This window comes from Cupressus sempervirens, chromosome 2 (assembly GCF_028749045.1).
Source record: "Cupressus sempervirens isolate cs-2001-9-10 chromosome 2, ASM2874904v1, whole genome shotgun sequence".
NCBI lineage: Eukaryota > Viridiplantae > Streptophyta > Pinopsida > Cupressales > Cupressaceae > Cupressus > Cupressus sempervirens.
The window spans coordinates 291,945,958-291,963,426 of record NC_143119.1 but is presented as its reverse complement, the minus strand read 5'-3'; the positions used below and the strand labels follow the sequence as shown (position 1 = coordinate 291,963,426).

The 17,469-nt window shown below is 30.5% G+C and overlaps 1 protein-coding gene across 1 annotated transcript; it reads right to left on the bottom strand.

Annotated features, from left to right (window-relative positions):
- Nucleotides 1-238: 238 nt before the first annotated feature.
- On the bottom strand, nucleotides 239-16,235 carry LOC149572216 (uncharacterized). The gene is made up of 8 exons (XM_089813473.1): nucleotides 16,107-16,235; nucleotides 15,854-15,957; nucleotides 4,878-5,251; nucleotides 1,898-1,975; nucleotides 1,508-1,606; nucleotides 1,173-1,365; nucleotides 617-1,026; nucleotides 239-528 (listed from the first exon to the last, which is right to left on the bottom strand). Exons 3-8 carry the CDS (start codon nucleotides 5,217-5,219, stop codon nucleotides 310-312), a joined length of 1,341 nt encoding a protein of 446 aa, XP_089669599.1. The 5' UTR covers nucleotides 5,220-5,251; nucleotides 15,854-15,957; nucleotides 16,107-16,235; the 3' UTR covers nucleotides 239-309.
- Between the last annotated feature and the right edge of the window lie 1,234 nt (nucleotides 16,236-17,469).

The following is a 17,469-nucleotide window of genomic DNA, read 5'->3' as shown; positions in this document are numbered from 1 at the left end:
TTTTTAAATGTATCCTTTTGTAAACAAAATTGAAAATATAGATGGGGCATTTTTTAGATGAAATTATTAAGTGTGATATGACAGTAAAGAAAATGTTTTAAATTTCTCTTAAACATAGTTAAAATAATTGGGATTAGATATTTCATGTATATTATTATTTATTAATGGGATTATATATTTTATATAATTAGTCAATTTTACAAACATATATTAAAGTGTCTTTAGTAAACAAAACCAATTAAAGAATACATGTAATTTTGTTTTCCCTTTATAAAAAGCCTCAAAATATCTAAATTGCATATTTAATGTTTAAGAGTGTCCTCTAATCCATACTGGTATTGAATATATCAAGGTTCCAAATATAAATGTAGGAGGCAGTGATAATAAAATATATACATAAGCTCTCCAAGGATAGCCACTTTGATGCAAGGCTCGAACTTCTACTACAAATGTAGACACAGTACTCATACACCCTAAAAAACCAAGCTCAAAACCTTCTATCACAATTTTCCCAGTATCATCCTTAACCTGCAAAAAAAATGTTGAGTAATGAAATGATATAGTTGATAGAAAAATCCAAATCATTATAGGAAATAATTTTAACAAAATGTTGTACCACTAGATGAATTGTTGATAATGTAGCCATAATGATGCTTGCTATGAGATTTGTAAGTAGTGTTCCCAGTGGTAGCCATTTTAAGTGCTTTTTTGCTCCAATTCCTTGTCCATTGAGGCGTGCCATATACCATCTTATCCATACTCCAAATGGTCCAACTAGACAAGCTATCCATAATTTTTTCTTGTGGTGGGATGTGAAATCAAACACTGAAAAAACAAGGCTTCCTCCCCAAAGTATTCCAATGATGAATATGAGCATGATAAAACCACATAAACCACATTTATCATATCGACATGATGGGATCCATTTGAAGCCTAGTTGATGCTTCTTAATTTTATTGTTCATGTATGCAATTAACTTTGTAGATTCAATCCCTAGTGTAAGTGACATTTGGGCCAACTCCATTCCTATCATTTTTCACAACATTTTATCATAAGTCAATCTAATCATTAGAATATTTATGTTCAATAAATAAATGCTTAAGAAATGTATATAATGATTAAATAATATTTTAGCTACATGATGTAAAGCCTATATCATTTGTATATCATACCTAAAAGAAGACCAATCATTCCAGCTACCCAAAATCCTTTAGTTGTTAGGTTTACTATTTCTTGAATCCAAGACGTAAAAGTAGTAATGCTTCCCATCAATCCAGTTGATAGTCCAATAGCTAATGCTTCAGAGTAAAGGGAAATCTTCGTTTTGAATACAACTCCAACCCATCCCATGAAAAAGCTTCCAACCTACCTTATAAAGTAACTAATCAAAAAAAAACATTCCCAATACTTTCTAGTCCCTAACAAGTTTTAAGACCATCATCTAAAAGACATTAATTTATTATAATCACTTGAAGGAGAGAAAAGAAAAAAAGATAAAGCTCCTTACCATATTTGAAGGAAGATCAAGATAAAGAGCACTATGATTATTTGTCACATTGGCTACATTTGGCCCAAATAAGATTTGCAATCCAAACCTTATGAAGATCTACAAACAAAGATATCAAAACACACTAACATTAAATAGATGTAACATTATAATAAATTGCAAATCATTTCTCATCTACGTTAAAGTTATGAGAGAACATTATTACTAGGTGATATATAAGGTTCTTAAATATTGTTGCATAATGGAAGATTATACAAGGCCTAAATATTACTCAATTTTTACTTTACTTTTTGGAAAATGGAAGATTTTACTTCTATTGAAAATAATATAGAAAATGTTAAAAATATGTAACCCTATGTCTAATAATAGATGCAAAAAAATGAAGATTACCCCAATAATCCCAAATATTGCTAGATGAGAAAGGACCAATATATATTCCATGACTAGTAAAAACTTCTGTTGATTGACCTGTCATTGTAATAAACTTTCAAATTAGTATTAAAAACATTGCAAAGTCTTTAAAAATAGAAATCTTTCCATTTGTTGTTTACTAATATATGTAACCTATTTTACTTTTAAACTCATATATTTGTCTTACTTAACTTGACCTCGTAAAATTATCTTTCCAAAATTTATATTTGAATTACTTGGTTAAGAGACCTTAACTTATCTTATAATATGCCTAGGACAATTTGAGTTACTTTTATGTTGGTCATTTTGTTTTTAAGAGTTTGTAACTATGGTGAATTTCAACTAGCTTTTGTTGAATGGGGTCCTTGGTTAGAAAGAAATGAGAAAAAGCTAAAGGATAATAGCATTTATTTAGTAAAAATGTTAGATTCAAAAAATATTTGAGAGTAGTATACTTCATCTTTTGTCCAATGTGGGGTCCTTCCTTAGAAACAAATGAGAAAAAGTTGGAGGGGGGTGACCTTTTTGGTAGAAATGTTGGATTCAAAAAGATTGAAATCAAAATGATTAATTAATAATAGAAGGGGCCTTACGCTAGATAAATATGGGTTCTCGAAATAGCTTTAAAATAATAGTTAATAAATATAGCTAGTATTTTAGAAGTTCATTGCATCAAAGAGATATTAGTCAAAAAATAAACCCAATATTAACTAGTATTTATGGGTCTAAATTAATCTTTGGTGGTATTTGCACATGGAACTTCAAATAATAAAAGTTATGGCCAAGTGTTATTTGTTATTTAAGAACCTAAGAATATTTCATTATTTAAGGTTCCCTATTGTTTCTTCCATGAATTATTAATGAAGATGAAGTACAATCTCTTAATGAAAGGAGTAAGATTTTAGTGGTGGAAGGAAACTCATTAGCACTCTATAATGATTGAAGCAATATGCATGGGATCTTTTCAATTCCCTAAAATTTCTTACATAAATGAATAATGAAGATGAAACGCAATCTCTTCAAAAAAGGGAGCAAGAGTTTAGTGGTGGAAGGAAGCTCATTATCAATCGATAATGATTAAGGAAATATGCATGTGGTCTTTTCAATAAATTATTTGTGTTCATGGTTTGTGTGAGGCTAGCTAGTATAGTGGTTAATAAGCTAGCTTGTGTCAAGATAGATTAGTGCCCCCTTTCAAATAAAGAAATTTTGAATCCTTTAGCCTACTCAAAAAGATACTGGGTTGATAGGAAGTTGTGAAGTAATAGTAAAAAGAATGTTTTTACGTTTTAAATATTTGATAATTTTATAGTAGACTAAATTATTATAAACATTAAAATTTATCTCATTTTGTATGGTTTTGCGTCAAAGTGACTCCATCAATCCCTCCATAGAAGAGGAATTATGGTATGGAAAAAATGTGAGATTTTTAATAATTAGATTAAGTTTTATGGCTCTACCATGTAATTGGTTTTTCTATAGCAAATATTTTAACCATAGTTGATTGATTCTATGATTGTAGAATTCAAGATGGAAATTGAGGAATGTTTTTCATAATAGATTTGATCACAATATTAAGGAGAGAATGGGGAGGAGAATTCAATTGATTGAAAATGAAAGTGCAAGCACTTGATTTAGGATGTCATATGGTTTTTTTTTTTTTTGCTTAGATAGGCTGTTTGGTAGGTGTTTACTGACACACATTAAAAAATTTGTTTACTATTTGATTTTATGGTTGTACAGTTCAAAATGGACAATTAAAGAATGAGATTTCATAGTAGACCACCTTAATTTAAGATGTCATATGGATTTATTTTTGCATAGGTAGGTTATTTAGCTAATGTTTAATGGCATGTGTCCAAAATTTAATTAATAGATTCAAAATGGACAATTCAAGAATCTAATTTCATAGTACACTCTATTACAACAATGAGAATGGCCAGGGTAAGATTTCACTAGATTGTTAAAAAAAATCACACAATATTATTGAATAAGAGGAGTTTATGGTGTTCAAGAAATTAAATATGTTTTTAAAGAATATGCAAATGGGCCTTATGAAAGAAAAATTTCATACAAAGTTGAAAAAAAGTGGAGCTAATAAAATAGCCTCATAAACATTCTATAGTGGATGAAAATGTATCTGAGAGGTATAATAGGCTATTTGTTATATAAAATTTATTATTCGATGACTTTCAAATTGTGCATTAGTATAGAGATTGAAGGTTAATAATTTATGTTACCATGTTATTAAGGAAGATCTCAAAGGAGCCTAGAGATAAGTGGTGAAGAAACTAAGGTTGGTTGCATGTATTCCTTGAGGAAAAGGGGAATTTGCAACTAGGACATAGCTAGAAGGGCACAACATGGGTCCTCTATTTTAATTTTTTGTTCAAAAGAAATACAGTTTGACACAATTGATAATTGTAATGGTCTGAAGTGGTTGACCTAGATCAATACTATGTCAAGGTCAAACGATTAAGGATTGTTGGTTTACAAATTTCTTAGTAGTGTATGTCTTTTGGGTGTTTTATCTATAGGATCCAACCTTTAAAGCTTTTTGTAATCATTTTTGTTTTATTGGTGAGGGTCATAACATTTTTTATATTTTACCAATAAAATATAATAAGAGAGGGCAAAATATGAACCACATGATAGTGTTTGTAATGTGATTGGGTTAACAATAAAAAAGATCAAGTGAGAATGACATCCTTGGAAACACAAATTACATATTAGAGCATGTGCCAATACTCTTTTCAAAATTTTATCATTTACACAAAAAAATTGGTTATTTTTTAGGAGGAGAAAAAATTGCATGGTTGGAAATTATTTAAATATTATTAACTTAAAGGATAGACCTAATCTTACACATGCATCATTTTATGATTCTATGGCTAAAATAAGATGCAATAAGAAAAATAGCATGAAATGCATCATATTGGATGAGTAAATAGCTACTAACCTCCTTTTGTGAGTGTTGATGTTGTTGTCTTTGATCCGCATCTCCTTCCTTTATAACTCTGGAAGAGTCATTTAATAAAGGTGGTGCAATAATATCAGAAGGCAATGGTGACACAAGTGAAGTTACAATCCATGTAGGATCTCCGCGTGGATAAGAATAAATAAAAGCATCATTTGGCATCACTCCCACACCCCGTAATCCCATCTCAATTGCATTCTCATTGCTATCATATCTTGCACTACCATGGAGTGATCGTCTTCCACCATCATCACCAGCCTTTGCTGCTCTCTCACTTTCATCAATTTCCTCTATCATTGTTGATTCCATTATGAGATTGGTCATCTAACCACCAAGTTCTTTAATTGTCATCAAATCTACACAAACCAAGAAAAAAATACATAAATGTATATTATTTAAAAGAGAGAAAATTTGTGTTTGAATACTGACTGAATACTGACCCACATTCAATCTAGGTATTTCTAGTACAACTATTCATTACCCATTAAATAAATATAATATAATATTATTTGAAAAATTATACATGAAATAATTGCAATCACTATTCAAGAGTTAAAAATAATAATAACAATAAATAAATAAAAGTGTCCATTAACTTAAAAGATGGGTTTCAAAGTAATCTATATTCAAGTAATTGATTAATTATTCTATAACATTTTTCTTCAAGATTGTGAAAAAATGTGTTATTCAAGAATATAATTCAATCAAAGCGAATAATCATTAATTATTTTTCTTTAACTTGTCATACTGATTGTCAAAAAAAAAATGGTGTATCCCTATATGAATTTATGCATTGTATTTAATAATTTTCATTTGATTAATAAACTAATTTTTTTTTATGTGTCTTATATTTCCATGGGCATGAATTCATATAGATTAAGCATCATTAAAAGGAGATTAGATTGTTGAAGAGTGTAGTTGTGATAGAGAATTTTATCTCTATTTTTTGAAATGTTTTCATTATAATTGTTATGATCACATTCAACTAAAGAGGAAATTTGTGATAATATTTGAGATAATATTAAATATAGAGACATGTATTATGACATGTGTTGAGACATGCATATGGAAATATGAAGAGTTGTGTATTCAAAAATTGAAGAGACCTTTAGTTATGCAATGAAGAGTTTCTTTATTCCTAATATATTGTATCAAGCAAAAAGCATTGTGCACTTGAACATTTTCTTTATTAGTAAAGTGATAATTTTGTTGTGTGGTTAGGTTTCCCTTCAAGTGGAAGAATTTTCCCAATATAATCTTGTGTCTCTTGTATCTATTTTGCTCTTTCCTTAATATCTTTATGTCTAGGCATAACTTAACATGGTATCAAAGCTAGGATTTTTATTAAGAAAACAAGTTTTGAAGGGACCTTGAATCCCAGATACAAAACAAATAGAAACTAAACATCTGTTGAACAAACCCGAAAGATAATCATTATGCTCAACAAAGAGACATGGGACAAATACACAACAAAGCTTAAACAAAATAGGGGTTGCCAAACAACTGGCAAACCCAACAAAACAAGATGGTGGTCAAGGGAAGAGTAAGCTTTATAATCAGACCACCCAACCAAACATCAGAGTTCAAGATTTCCCAATACCCCCTTGTTGAGGGAATTAGGGGAAGAATGAGGGGGAAACTTCTTTAGATGTTTTCTTTAAACCGTGGTCCAACCCTCCTCAATCTTGGTTGTCATAGAATGTTAGTCCAACGAATCAACAAACCTATCAACACCAACAAACTTAGCATCATCTCTGACAAGTACAACAGAAGAAACAACATCAGCACAAGTACCACCCATCTCAGAGCCCAAATGAACATGGTCAACTGACATTATCTTATATGTAGTAGCCACAATGCAACCACTTCTAGTCAAACCAACATGTTGAACTGGACCAACAATATCATTCAAAATCTGACCAACAGCAGTACCAGAAACTCCATTGATAGGGCCAACCGGGGGGGGTGGGGGGCTCAACATCCTTAAGTAAAGCTAAATCATTTGGAGCAAAAGAGGGAGCAAGACCAGCATCCTAACGAACCTAGGGGGCCACTGTATAATGTTGCCTCAAAGCCCCCATCCACCAAGAGGTTTTCTTAGATTTGATCTTTTCAACCCTCACACTTTGCCACGTCATTCCCAATATTAAAAAAATTCTTGCATCTAAATGGGAGACCCTCATAATCTAAAGGTTGAATCCAAGAGCCAATTGAGCTACAAAACTTAATCTCTGTTCCAAAGCCTCTAGAAGCACCAATATCAACCAATATCCTTACATAGGTAGAGTGCATTATATAAGAGGATTCTAAATCCATTGTTAAGAAATCACCTAAAGCCTCTCCAACATCCTCTAGCACAAATTCATGCCATAGATGAAGAGGAAGATTAGGAAGTCGAACCCATATAGGCATTTTAGAAAAAGATTTAGTGGCATGGTCAAAGTCCTTATGCCAAAGTTTAACCATCAAAGGGAAACAATTTTCCAAGAGAAGAAATGATCACATAGAATTTATTTCCTATCATTCGCACTTTCAAATATGGCAATAAAGAAGGTTTCTAGTGCTTTGAGATCCAGGTATGGAGATCCTTGAGAGAGGCCCAAAAGACCCTAAATCAACAAATGAGTGCATCGACCTGAAGAACGTCAGTCTGTTGCTTAATCTCTGAAATAGAATCTTTTTTTAGATTTACTGAAATAGGGTTGCAAGAGGGAAAATGTTTAGATACAGGCAAAACTTAGAGACCTTCCCCATGCCTCCGCCAAAATGCACAAAATAGACGTATGAAGGCCCATTTGCACCTCAGAGTCTCCTTCCAAGCCCCAGCTTCCTGTACCGTAGAAATGTGAGCAGAGGGCAACCCAGATCCCCCACTCAAAGCCACCAACATGGAGGATGCAAACCCCGCAGCTACCGCACTATGATAACCCATCATGGGGATAGAGTCCCCACTATCTCCTTTAGCAGGCACAGCTGCAGAAACCCCAATGCTGAACTACCAAACATCAATGCCAACCTGCACATTCTTGCCATCAGAAACGCTAGTAGACGCATTAACAGGAGTCATTGGAGCCATCTATGGAGCCATTATAAGTGACATTGGAGATAGGTTACCAATAAGGAGTGTTGAAATATTATGCAGCAGTGAGATGGATCTTCTTTTATCTCAGTCCTGCAAAAACTTTGCCTTCAACTGATTCTCGTTCTCTATTTTGAAGTTCTATTATATGCTCATAGCAAAGCTCTCTAATTGTTGCTCAATTATGGACATTGTTATTATTTGATTGGTTATGCTATATATTATTCGCGAGCTCTGTTATCTCTCAGTCGTTCTCTTCAACGTAGAATTTTTTTCCTTCAGCATTTGTCGACTTTCTCATATTGCAAATAACTTTTGTCTTATTGTCTTGGAGCTCTTCAATGCCAACAATCTATGTTGATTGTCGTCTTCATCACATCCCTCTGAATGTATGTATATGAGAGTTGAAACTAGAGCTATTTATGTTATCGTATCTTATATTATTGGTCAACTAAAGGAGAAGGTATAATTTTTATGATCGGGATTATTATTATCCTTGTAACCACCTTCTATCTTTAGTCTTGTGTAATCAATGTGGTATCCTTGGTATCCTTGGTATCCTTGTAACCACATCATGTCCCTCATTTTCTAGATTCATCTGAGAGGGCTTTTCATGTGCTTTCAAATTTTCTAATGCCATTCGTTTAATTATGTTGTCCAGGTGTTCTTTGTCAGCTTCCTCCCACAAAGCAAGTTGATCTCCAATATCATTGTGAATCGGTAGGAATTCATTTATGAGCTAATAATATATCTTCAAATTTCCTCAATGTTGTTTTTATTGTCTATCTGCAGTCTTACCTTCTCTTCAATAATCTCTGCCTCCTCTATTTCATTTCTATCGTGTGTTATAATATGTTGAGTGAAATTTTGATTCTCTAATGAGGTTAGGTTATCCTGTTTTGCCTCTCTATGTCTGTCTAAGCCCCTCTTCATCAGACTAGGAAGCATTTTATTAAGGTTAGAGTATTTATGTGCTAGCTTGAAACTTAAGTTATTTAATCTCAGGTTATTTTCCTTATTTGATAAAGAAATATTCTTAAGACATCCTTCAAATTTTGAGAATTCTAGTACATAATATGATCTGTTTGTTATAACTTTGATCTTATTATTAGCCATGATTTCTAGTTTCAATTTTATTAATAATTTGATTTCTTTTTTATCTCTATGTTCAATGTCCATTCCTAAGAATTCACCTAGAGCTGACCCTATCCTTTCCAATATGTGAGAATGAAGAATTTCTACGAGGATGGATTTGATTACTATCTATGTTGGAGATCTTTGTATGCTAGTTGTTTTCTCATCTATGTTTGGTCTCCATTTGAAAAAATTAACGAGGTAGCCTTTGTAAAAGCATGAAGAAACTGATAAAATTTCATTTCTAATAGTTTCATTTTTGTAATGCAAATAAACTATACAATTAGATAGTGAGAGATACTTACCTGTTCCATTTTAAATGCTTCCAGCCATTCCCCTAGTTGGGGATTTTTGGATTTGGGCTTGTTCCAATATGCATAGATGTCATAGATTTGACGTTCATGTCATCATTCTTCACTAATCTCATTACTTATAATGATGGCATTCCCCTGTTCATTCTTTGCATCTTGTCCATGATCTATATACTTCTTTTCATTGGCCCCTTTGGATTCCTTTTCCTCAACTTCTTTGTTTTTTTATGTCCTTTTATGGTTACTCCATAAGAGGTGATTTGAGAATTCAATTTGGCTTTCCAATTCATAGAATGGGAATGGAGAGTTTGTTCCAAGATGGGCTTTTATGCTTCGCTATTTTGTGTGGTGGAATATGCAACCTTCCCATTTTAGTGCTTTTCCTTTTTCTATCTTTTTTAGTTTTTTACAGTGATACAATCCTCTGTGTTTTCCTTTCTTGGATCTTTCGATGCTAAGGTTTGAATACTTGGATCTTTACCCTTCCGTGCATATATAGTCGGAGCAAAGAAATCTTCTTGTTTTGATAGTGATTTGTTTCTAAGAATGTTGCCAAAGGTATTATTTTGTCCTAGAACCTGAGATCTTTCATGCCTCTCCTTGCTAATTTTCGAGAGATTTGTTAGGGCTTTGAATTTGTTTGATGTATGAAGGTTGAAGGCAATTATGTATTTTGTTTTAGTGAAAAAGTTGTTTGGCTACTTTTTCATGAACGAGTTTACAAATTGTAGAGTCATTTCAAGTTTGCAGTAAATAGAAATAGCTTGATGCAGATGGCAAGTGTTTGATAAAAAGACCAACGTCTGATATGATATGGTTCGGATCAATCAAATTAATCTTTAGGGTTTTAATTTGAAGATCAACAATGGTGGTGTAGTTGAGCTCTAGAGTGATGTATCCTAGTAGGTTTTACAAAGTGGTTGCATATGTTGGCTTTGGAATATCTATTTGTTGCTCTTAGCATTCAATATTTTTTTGGTATTTGCATCCTATGTTGTATCTCTTTACTTCAATAATAATTTAACCAAAAAATTTCTTTAAATGTATCAAAGCTACTCATCCACCGCACCACCTAAAATTTTAAAATTTTATTGTATTTTTTGTAAATTTAAATCTTCATAGCACCAATTAAGGTTTCCCTATATGATCAGCGGTAGTCTAACTTGGAATGCGACATAAATTTTTGTAATGGCCTCCTTCACCCTAACAAAACTCATCAAAATTTGTCATATATCACTCTTTCAAACTAGAGATTGTTGTCTTCTATTGATTCAAAAGATGTTTTTTATTACAAACAAAAAATGAAAAATCCTTGCAATTTATGGAAGAACCAATTTGTTGAGATTGCTTAAATGTTGAAGACATATTCTATCGGTAGTAGAGTATATATGTTAGATATGCATTCCTTTGGCTTAGTACCTTAACTGTAATCAAGGAATATTTAAGTTTGTTCGAGTGGAAACCCGTGTTTATTTGCCTGTAAAGGATGGAGTTATTTTGCATGCTCCTTCCAAATTTTCCTATTGGCATTCACTTTTGATGTGAAGTGCTTAGAGGTCAATCTTAAATTTGATTATTTTATCTATTTTCATAATAGCAATATTTTATTTTAGATAAGTATAATTTAATTATTTTAATATTTTTTTTTATTCAACTGTATCTATCAACATTTCAAATGGTGTACTTGATTATGAAACATGTTTAAAATTTATAGATAAATATGTGATTTCTTTTTAAGTTATAATACCATGTATTTAACTTTACTTAATTTTTTCTTAGAAAATATACACTTCTATAATAATATATTTGTATATCTTCTACAATTATGAAATAAGTATTAGTAAGCAAGTTTAAATTACTGTAATTTTAAATATTCACAATCATTTAGAAGTTGTTATCGATTGATTATTTTGATTTGATCTAAGTGACAAATTTTACCAACTTTTTCAATCTTTTTAATATATGCCTAAAGCTTAAAATAGTTTGGTTGCGTATTAGAGATAGTATGTGTCTCCTATGAACCTAATGTGGGGGTATGTGCTCTTTTGAGCCTCATGTGTTCTAAAATGCTAGATAAAGTGGCAATATTTTATTTTACATATTTCTAGTTTACTTCATAGCAGCCTCATATTTTAATTCATAATAGAAATATTTTATTTTAGATAACTATAAATTAATATATATTTTTAATTCAAATACATATTTTTACTCTGTCTATCAACATTTCAAATTATGTACTCAACTATGAAACATGTTAAACATTTGTAGATAAACATGTGATTTATTTTTAAGTTATAATACCATGCATTTAACTTTACTTAATTTTTTCCCAAAAATTATACACTTCTATTATAATATATGTGTATGTCTTCTACAATTATGAAATAAGTAATTAGTAAGCAAATTTATATTACTTAGATTTTAAATATTCATTATCAAATGATTATGTTGATTTGATCTAAGTGACAAATCTTATTATTCTCTACATAAAATAAATCAATAATATTCATATTTTTAAAATAAAATAAATTTTAATTAAAGAATATAATCAAAGTATGTAATAAACACACAATGTATGATCATAAGTTTCCACAACAAGAAAAGCTTGGTAGCTGGGAAATCCAACTTTTTCATCTTTTTGGTCATCATTTTTTCTTTCATTGACATTAGATAATGAATCTTGTTGACAATCCACATAGATAATCTATTAGCTAACTATTTTTTGTAACTAACCAACTAAACAATCTCCTTGTTGGATGGTCATTTTCACTGAGATTCAATGTCTACAAATTTGAAAAATTGTCAATTTTGTCTACTGAGAAAAAAATGATTTTTTTTGTAGGATTTGATAAAAAAAAAATATCTTTTGTCTACTCAAAATCAAGAGATGAGCATTTTCCGTGAAATTTGGAAAATTTCCATGGCCAATTTGAGTAGAGGTTGTAGGCATGCATTGAGATGTAGAGGTTTGATTCTCTATTTGCAGGATTTCCCTTTTGTTGTCCAAAGCTTTGCTCATAGATTCCCTCCATTGCTAGATTTAATTGATCCCAAACCAAGATTTGAATCCCCTTCAATCTTGGAGAGCTATCTTTTAGGGATGAATAGTAATGATCATATCATCCATAATTTGCTTGTTTGAAGATGAGGTAAATATTTCCTTCACTTAGCCATTTATACATAAAGATAAGAATGCAACTTAAATTGATTTACACATTTATTATAATTTCACAAAAGTATTCTAGAATATATTTAGATAGTTCAATAAAAGATTAAAACATAAAAAATGATATATTTATTAATAATAAGAAAAAAAATATCGAGCAAAACTTAAAAATAATTATAGAAATATGAGAAAAAGTAGAAATATAAAAAATATATTTCAACAATATTAAATACAATATAACTTTTTTATTATAAGAGATATAGAATTCACATAAAACATAATATAATGTAAACTAGTATATATATTAATGATGTTAATCACTCAATTATATTTTTCATATATTTTATTAATATTTTGATTCTCTTTGATCCATTTTATTACATTATCACACTATGAATACTTGCATTATGTTTTCTTATGACTCTTATGAAATCAATTATATTTTACTAAATTTTTAAAATTTAATTAATGGATTAAATTACAATTTTATTTACCACTTGGCTATTATACAATTGAAACAATAAGTTACCTTAAAGCATTGGACATGGGTTGTGTGGCTCGTGATATAGAAGGAAACAATATGCAAAACAAAAGAAAATATAATAATGTGTGCATGCATGAAGAGAGGTCGAAGGAGGAGGAAAAGGAGGATAAGAAGAAATGGGAAAGAGAAAAAAGACAAAAAAAAAAAAAAAAAAATGGGGGAAGAGGAGGAGAAGAAGAGAAAAATAATAAGATTAGAGTTGTGTTCCTCATATTAATATTTAAAATAGAGATGGTGTTAACATTAAATTATTATAAGTGTTAGGGTTAATAGTACAATTAATGTTAAAGTGGATTATATGAGAGTTAAAATTAAAGTTCTATCTCTAATAATTCCAATATAATATAAATTATTATTAGTGTTAGGGTTAATAGTACAATTAAAAGTTACTTTAGTAGGATGAATGTATGCATGCATGAAGAGAGGTGCATGAAGAGAGGTGGAAGGAGGACAAAAAAGAGGAGGAGAAGAGAGAAAATAAAACTCTAAAAGAATATTTTAAAAATTATTTTTTTAAAAAGAGCAAGAGGAGGACAAAAAGAAGAAGAAAAAAGAATAAGATTAAAATTATGTTCCTAAGATTAAAAATTAGAATCAAGGATGAAAATGGTGTTAACATTAAATTATATTAGTGTTAGGTTTGATAGTACAATTAAAGTTAAAGTGAATTTTATAGGAGTTACAATATAATTAGAATTGGAGTTCTATCTCTAATAATTCCAATATAATATAAATTATATTAGTGTTAGGGCTGATAGTACAATTAAAGTTAAAGTGAATTATATAGAAATTACAATATAATTAAAATTAGAGTTTTATCTCTAATAATTCTAATATAATATAAATTATTATTAGTGTAAAGATTAAACCCTAAAGTTGCAATACAAATAGAAATATATTTCTATCTCTCATTGTTCTTTTATATATATATATATATATATAGACCGACTAACCATCCTAATTTCTCATTTGTTCAAAAAGGAGCTTTTGAACTCATCACTTCCAATAAATAATATTTTTTTGTAAGTTCTCGTGTTCTCAAAAAGGAGCTTTTCAAATAATTACTTAAAATGTATAATATAAATATGTAATAACAACCACTATTATATAGTAATATACCGCTACTCGCGCAACTAATAGTTCGTTTCCCCGAGGTTGATATGAGATGCTTAAATCCCCATCATGAATCAACTGGTGTCACGTATATTCAAAAAATGGCACAAACCTCCATATTAATCTTATTATAAATTTCAGCGAAAACAGTTTTTAAAAAAAATTTAAAAATTTTAAAGTAAAAATCAAATTTTAAAAAAATTAAAACAGCTTTAAGGCATGCAAAACACGAACTTTTTGACTAGGCGACAAATACGCGTTTTTCAGGGTTGAATGAGATTTGCGTGAATATACTTTTTATACTTTTACACGCGAATCATGACAAAAGCTCCTTTCTAGAAGTCTTCGATTCACATCACGTAACCTCCTTTCCAAAAGTCTCCCAGGCCCTATTGACATTCCCCCGGCCACGTATTCAAAACAGCTCAAACTTAATTCCAGGCTCTATCAATCACATCTTTAAAACTTTATTTCAGGCTCTACCAATTCACATTTTTCAACTTCAACCGTGCTTTGCGTGGCTCGTCTTATGACCATTAGTATTTACTCTTTTAACATTCATTAAACACTGAAAATTGCCATAGACTGTTACTAATTTTTCAAAGACTGCATCAGGAAGCGAACAATATATTAGGCTGTGGAATTCTCAGCCTAAAATCCAAATAGCTTGATCAAATCTCTTTTCATTTTCACAATTTCTTGCCCTAGAGTTCACAAGCAAACACCGCCATTTAAAAATTATGGAAAAATCTATATAGATAACTTAGCCTCCACGCCACATTACAGGGTGGCTACCTATCTGTTTTCTTTCCCTTTTGTCATGAACATTTTTCAGCCTACAGTTTGAGCACCTGAATCATGACAGATACTTGACTCTTCACCAGCAATTGCATACTTCGCATTTTAAAAGCATTAATAATGAAATACGTTTACTTTATTTTCACATTTTCTTGGCCTAGATTAACCTAACAGACGCCGCCATTCTTCAACTAGGGGAAAACTTCAAAAAAATTAGCTTCTACACCAAATTACAGGGTGACTATCCGTTTATGTCCCATTTTTACCAATTTTTTTGGTAAATCTACAGCTTGCGCATCTGAAGAAATCAACATACTTCACTCTTTACCAGTAATACAAATACTTAACCTTTCAAAAGCATAAACATTGAAATAAGTTTATAAATTTTCTCCTGTAACTAACAGTTACATATACATTGTGTATATGATATTTTATCATAAACATTGAAACAATTTATAAATTTTCTCCTCTGTAACAAACAGTTACAAATACATTCATGTATGTGATGTTTTAGCCATAAACTTTAAAATGAACTTACAAATTTTCTCCTCCGTAACTAACAGTTACAAATGCATTCATGTATGTGATATTTTAAACATTTTATGCCTCTCTATTTCCTAAATACCTATTTCAAACTCGTAAGAGAATAGATTTACATCTAAAATAACAGACATGCAGAGAGCATTTTCCATTTCAAATCCACAGAGATTTTTCTGAAACATCTCCGATCCTAACAAACCGGAAAACAAAAGACTGCATAAAGCAGCAGCAAATAAATTCAAAGGAGGTTCTCAAATGCGGACATGAGCGTACCTGTTTGATTTGAAAGCAAAGATGTAGCCGACCTTAAATATTGCCCGAAGGAGCCCCCAGATCCGTCAAAGTCGAATCCCTTTCCGCTCCGTAGAAAATTCAACCTGCAAAAAAGAGGCAAAATATGAAATGTCCAGGCTGCCCTACCTCAAATAACACCTTCCTTACATAAAATCTATGGTGACAATAATGAAATCAAAGATAAAGGGGAGCAAATTTACAGAAAAATGATTAGATCGATCAGAGTCCCTACCTATTCTTCTCGTCCACATAACACCTTCCTCAGATAACCCTCAAAACCCTCGGGCAGATTACATCATCACAGGTGTTGGAAAATGAAGCCCTTCGCCTTCGAACACGGCCCTTATAACGTGTCTCGGAATACTATACCGGACTTCTACTGTGGTTCGAACCCCAGACCGAAATATCGATGACACTTGTGCAATGTATATTTGTTCGTACTGGAAAAGGTTTCCCATGCTTCCCGTATGTTATACGGGTGGCAGCTTTCGCGGTTATCGGGTACTTAACCATAGTTAGGCCGCCCCCGGTGGCAGATCAAATTAGATTATAAATTAGCGGGGATGTACAACTTAGACCACACTTTTTCGATTGACTATAATTAATTTTAAAATTACATTACCATGCTTTCCTTTCTTTTATTTAATTTTAAAAAATCGGTCTTTTTTGGTGGGTCGGAGGGAACGGAGAACTTTTATTTTTATTTTTATTTTAATAGATATCGGGTCTATTTTGACATACTAGCCTCATTTTTTATGCCTTTGGTCTATTGTCACAAAACGGCCTATTAATTTTGAAGTTTGGGTCTATAGTGTATTAAAGTTTGTGTCTTTGTGATGGTTTTTTCTAGTCCCCGTTGTTTTTGCTTGACCTTCCACCATTATTATTTTTTTTCTTAGGATCAGACCTGGAATTTGGAAGTCGTCCTTGCCTGTCATATTATTTTTTAATGACAGCTAAAAAAATTTCTCGTCTTTCATTTTACGTTTTAAAGAAAAAAAGATTGTCAATTTTTTGATTTTTACGATAATTTAAAAAATCATTTTAAATTTAAATATTTTGTAAATGAGAATATTAAATATTAATTAATAATATGTGCAAAATTCTTAATGAATAACTTAAAATTACAAATTAGTAATATATACAAAATCTCAAATAAAAAAGAAGTTTCTAAATTAGTAATATAAAATAACTTTAAAATAAGTTTTTAAATTCATTATATTCTTATTTCAACAAAGATTCTAAATTAATATAAATATACAATCATCAAAATAGAAATATATCTAAATAGAAACATATATAAAATAAAATAATACATATTATTTTTCATGCATATATATTATACATATTATAAAATCATATTTTTGTATACTATTAAATAAAATACTAAGTTGCATATAACAAATATTGATAGTTTACTAATAATTTTATTTGTCATATTGATGGTTCTCTAAAATTTTAGCCTATCAATTCATACAGTCATACATTTTTTAGCCTATCATATACGGTTAAAAAGTGCAAAAACGGTCAATATGGCCATCAAATTCCAGGCCTTCTTAGGATCATCATTTGTCTAAAGTTTTTAAATATTTATT

Coding starts and splice junctions, on each gene's coding strand:
- LOC149572216 (XM_089813473.1), bottom strand. CDS start 5,219: ATGACCAATCTCATAATGGAATCAACAATGATAGAGGAAATTGATGAA. Junction 1,366..1,507: donor TTGATCTTCCTTCAAATATG/GTAAGGAGCTTT, acceptor TTTATAAGGTAG/GTTGGAAGCTTTTTCATGGG. Junction 1,027..1,172: donor AATGATTGGTCTTCTTTTAG/GTATGATATACA, acceptor GAAAAATGATAG/GAATGGAGTTGGCCCAAATG.